At 32.7% G+C, this 5,653-nt stretch overlaps 1 protein-coding gene across 1 annotated transcript; it reads left to right on the forward strand.

Annotated features, from left to right (window-relative positions):
- Nucleotides 1–3: 3 nt before the first annotated feature.
- Nucleotides 4–2,453, forward strand: LOC100741881 (odorant receptor 13a-like; the record flags this gene model as incomplete). Its single annotated transcript, XM_003494159.3, has 6 exons — nucleotides 4–232; nucleotides 668–1,148; nucleotides 1,375–1,474; nucleotides 1,557–1,679; nucleotides 1,790–1,945; nucleotides 2,053–2,453. Coding segments are annotated over 6 exons (1,143 nt in total), but the record flags the coding sequence as incomplete, so codon positions are not given.
- Nucleotides 2,454–5,653: the final 3,200 nt, after the last annotated feature.

Genomic DNA, 5,653 nt, shown 5'->3' on the forward strand with positions numbered 1-5,653 from the left:
TTACTCGGTGTGTGGCCGGAACCGAGAAAAGTATCAAGAGGATCACGATTACTTTCGAGTATAATATTCTGGTTTACGACTATTGTGACGTTTACTTTCATCTGTGCACCACAAACAGCAAATCTGGTATTGAAATCAACTAATTTGGACGAAATAATCGAAAATTTGTCGATTAATATACCGATCGCCTTTGCATTGGTTAAGCAGATCGTTCTACGGTATTATAAGAAGGGTAATTATACCTATATATATTTCTATTTCTATTTATATATATTTATACGTTTATTTATATATATTTACTTACATATTTATTTTTCCAAATCTACCTAATTAAAGAAATAAAATCTAAACGCAGACTTATTTCACCCTTGTAATATTTTAAGGAATATTTTATGTAGCAGTATGAATGTGCATTCTATAGATTTTTACAAAATTTCTCATAAATGCATAAATATTCATAGTTAATTAATCTTTCAAGATTCTGAATCAAGCTTATTTAATTTTGTCCCTTTTAGTATCAATACGTTAGGCCATACGTGAGCTAATTTAACTAGAAACACAAAGATCTAATTACTGATGCTTCACCCAACTACACGTCAATATTTGTCTAAAATATGTGACGATATCCACAAATATAATATACATATAACAATTAATATCTCTTTAGCCCTGACGCTATTACTCAGCCAAATGTTCGACGACTGGAACGAGCCAATCGCAAATCAAGATCGTCAAACGATGTTAAAGAACGCGAAAATTAGTCGAATGATATCTATAGTCTGTTCCACTCTAACGTATCTCATGCTTTTCGCTTTTATATCGCTACAAATTTGGAGTAATATGCAAAGTGCGTCAGAAGCCGATCTAGGAGGACTCCTTCATCCAGCCACGTTTCCTTACGACATAAGCAAAAGTCCAAATTTCGAGATTACATGGCTGGGACAGTTTATGGGCACGGTGTTAACCGCGATATGCTATTCTTGCTTCGACACGTTCCTTGCGGTTCTTGTGTTGCATTTGTGCGGTCAATTAACTGTTCTTAGAATGGCACTCGAGGATCTAGCTAACACGACGAAGAAGGATAATAATTACGCAAGATTCCATGAACGACTGGGATTCATTGTGAACAGGCACAATCTGTTATCTAGGTTGGTACAAACGATCTATTAGTGAACTAAAAATGTTTATTAAAACGTTTATTAAAATGGGTGTTAAAAGAAGATGTATTTCTCTCGCCAATTATTAAAAAAAGAAGAAAGAAAAATAAATTAAATGTTACTTAAAAAAAAGAAAATGTTAATAAATTTGGAAAATGAAAAATGCAAAACAATAATTTAATTAAATTAGGATTTAAAGAAGCATTTGTGATCCAAGGTTTGCCGTGATCGTGGAAGATTGCTTCAATCTCACGTTACTTATTCAGACTGTAATCTGCACAGCGATGTTTTGTCTGACTGGATATCGTATGATAACTGTATGCTGAAGTTAATATTACATTGATATTTTTCCGACGAGATAAGAAATTACTATATAATGTACATTCCGTTCCATTTTAGTCCGTAGATCAAGAGCAAGCGGACGTACCAATAGTTGGAATGATGTTTTTCATCATACACGTAATTTATACTATGCTGCATCTTTTTATTTATTGTTATATAGGAGAAATGCTTCTAGGGGAAGTGAGTTATTTATATATACATAAATAGAAAACTTTATTAAAGAACGAAAGTTCAATTTCTTTCTTGCAAAAGTAACGCTCCACACGCCCTAATACAACATTTACTTTCAGAGTACCGGTGTTGGGCAAGCAGCATACGAGTGCGATTGGTACGATTTACCACCGAAGAACGCGATTTCGCTAATTATCGTAATATGTCGCGCGAAAGTATCGTTTCAAATAACAGCTGGCAAATTCAGTCCCTTCTCGCTCGAACTCTTTAATGCTGTGAGTCAAACGATCATGCATCTAAATTATTTTCTAATGGATTTTTACATACAGTTAGACACACATTTAGACATGGATCTCAAGAATTGACAGTGGTATTTTGTTAGGTTCTAAAAACGTCTGCTGGATACCTTTCAGTATTGTTAGCCATGAAGGATTGATTGTTCGAAGAAAAGTAACGTAATCGTATGGTTGAAATATATTGGTTCTTGTATATGGAAGTAACAATAAAAAAACACAATACACCGAGCATTTTATAAAATCACGTTACATATCGTATAAATATTTTGATATCCGTTCAAAAGTACATATTGCGATACATATAGTCCCATAACAATACTTTTATCCGAAGGAATTGCACAATCATTCGAAGAATCTTTTGGTAAAACGATCAAAACATTGAAATATTCATAAAACTCACATTTCGTTGAAAAAGCACGTCTTCCAAAGATTTTGCTTTTGGTTTTTTCCTCGTCGTTTCCACTTCACCGTTTTAACTTACTGCAAGGAAAAAATATGAAATAAAAAAATGCATCCTATATTATATATACATAATATTATAAGAAAACAATGATATTTCTGTCACTAATATAAAAAAAATTTGCACTTGTATAGCATAACATAGAAAGCCACTAGATACAAATAAAAAGCAAGCGATATGTCGCGGAGAGCTATCTATACGTTGTATCACTGCAGCGTACAGGGAAAGACTGCCCTTACATAGACCTCTGGAACTACCTAAACCCTAAGTGAAAAATATGACAGAAGAAAGTTTGATACTGGACTACGTACTATATTGAAAGTATTGGCATTACATGTAACTACACATTTAAAAAATTCGCATAGAATAGAATTGAAATTTTTAATTACGTTATATTTTATTTTTATATACTAATCCTACAAATATAATATAATAAACATGCCACATAAATGTAACCGGTACAAATTTAATTCAATCTATTTCATAAACATAATTTTACAAAACTATACATTTTATATTTTATAGAATTCTTGGGCATTATATTCATCGACTAAACAAATTTTTTTGGCAACGTTACCTTGTAGTAATAATTGTATTTATTCATAGATTATTTGCTCGATGTGATCCAATTTCTTTTACTTGTGAATTTTGACAGAGAGAGTTGCAAAAACGCTGGCATCACTTGCTTCTTTTTTATTTTCTCGTATCGTGGAAGAAATTATGAATAATTACAAATGAATACATACTTGCAACAGCCAAACTGTAATGATAGATTCAACTTACTTCGACATAAAGTTGTGAATGACACTGTACTACATATTCACGAATAATTGATATCATAATGCGCATTCTAACTGCATGAAGGGGTCATGCGCTGAGAAAAACGACGGAATGGCTCCCCAACGTAAGAACAGATGATTCAGTTTTGGGAAAAGGAGCCTCTATGGATAACCAACAAGGTAATGTTACGTATTAGTTAAAAAATATTTATAAAATGTAGCAGTAGTTGTAGAAAATTTTCTTTTGTCATCTTAACTGTTAAAAATAAATGGTTACGTATGTGAAAATAATACAAAAAGAGCAAAAACGAGGGAAATCATATTTTTATGTAATATACATACACCGCAAACAGAAAAAGAAATATTGTATATTAAATTTTGAGGTCGAAAACTATTTTTTAGTTAACAATGATTTAGATTTAAAATACCAAAAAAATGGAGACTATATTTTTGAAGAATATTAGGGTTAGAAAAAAAATGTTATATATATATGCAACTGGCGACAAGTTCAACCTTTCGGTATCCCCTCGACCAGTATAAATAGACGGCCATGTCCTCCAGACACAGTCAGCAGCGGGAATCAATATCATTATCGAGTCAGTCAGTCAGTCAATCGCACGAATCAATATCAGTATTGAGTCAGTCAGCCGAGCGAATAATTACAACGAATCAGTCTAGCTAATCAGCATAACAATTAGTATCAGTACCGCAGTATGGCGTAATCTTATAACGAATATCATCAAGCGAGCAACACTTGCGATTAACTTTGTATTCTACACTTTAAAATATCTGTAAATAGAGTTAATCGAATTAACTCGTTTCCTTATTACTATAACCAACAACGCGTCTCACCGTCCAACCCCAAAGTTTTTCCTGATTATTTTTTTGTAATACACACCACTTGGAAAATACTAAGAAAAAAGCTGCCTAATAAATCCGTGAACACCCTATATGTTTAAGATTTAGCTTAGGTATAAAATAAGTAGATGTGTGTAAGCCTTTAGATGTGACAATATTCTCAAGCAAGTTTCGGAATGAGCAGAGATTAGAAAAATATATAATGCACATCATTTATCCAGAGTGTGAAGATGAATAATAATAAAAAATATCAGAAAATATAATATCTCACATTTGCATAAACATATACAGAACAACATTTTTTTTTTTTTTTGTATTCAGGTCATAAAAACCTCGATGGGGTACGTTTTTGTCTTATACCCAATGAAAAATAAATAATAGACGATCCGATACATCTGTAAATTTTACAACCGTCCATCAGCTTGATAAAAAAAGCGTTACAAAAAGAATATTTCAGTATACTACTCCAAATGATCAGTTATATCTCAAAGCACTGAAAATTAAAATGACGAGATAAAAAAATTAGACACTGTGAAAAGTAATGAAATTATTAATTATTAAAGAGATTCTTCGAAAACACGAGTGCTTCTCAGGAAACCTTAAAGATATCATTTTTCCCTCTTTTCGCAGATCGACATTTTTCCTATCAAAATTGTTGAGAACAAAGGAAATTTGGTCACCGTTTGCTTTGACGAGTACAGATAAAAAATGAGCATGTACTTCCCGGCTTGCTGGGAAAACAATGTACGTGTGTGCAGTTTAGTGAAGCCTGGTACAATTTTTCCTGGATCCTATGCCAACGAGTTGATGATCCCACTCGATACATGTATACTTGTAATGCATAAATGTTTTTGCTGTAGCCACTTTATACCAAACTATCAACACACATATCAGCAAAGGTTTACAGAAAGAATGTGGTCTGAAGTGACAGCAGTCAGGTGAGTACACAAGTTAGGGGAAGGATCTTCGCGTCATTCGCATCCCTTATGCTTGGTTTATAAATTTGTGCGTCGATGTAAGTCAGTGGCAGTCACGCGTGTGATAGGGGGACATGATTTTCTGTGTCTTCAGGTCAGACTAGTAGTACACTAGTAGTGTCGGAGCAGAGTGGAAAGCATTTATGGAGAATATAAGGGGAGGTTTTTTAGTAGGTTGACATTAGCATTCTGCAGTTCCCCATAATTCATATTATGCATAACCTGTCATTTCCGTCCTCCTTAAGAAAAAAAGACGATGTTAAGAAACATTTTGTAAATTAGAGATCGTGCATCGAGTTTTAATGTCTGACTCGTCTCTCAGAAATCAACAATTATCTGAATCGTGTTATAAACCAGGAAGTCCGAACCGTAATAGATTAAATTTGTATAGCATCGCTTATTACTAATTTATTATTGTCCAAATAAAATAAAAATGATAAATGTGAACACAATACTTTCAATAATCATAGAATAGATACATAATCATCTTACAATCATCTTTTTGAAGAGATAATAGACACACGCACGTATCTTGATTTTTAATTAATATTAAAAAAAAACACACAGAAATAGCTTTGAACGAAAATCTCACAAACGTCAAGATAATTATAAT

This window comes from Bombus impatiens, unplaced genomic scaffold (genome assembly GCF_000188095.3).
Source record: "Bombus impatiens unplaced genomic scaffold, BIMP_2.2 scf_1623, whole genome shotgun sequence".
In the NCBI taxonomy this organism is placed as follows: Eukaryota; Metazoa; Arthropoda; class Insecta; order Hymenoptera; family Apidae; genus Bombus; species Bombus impatiens.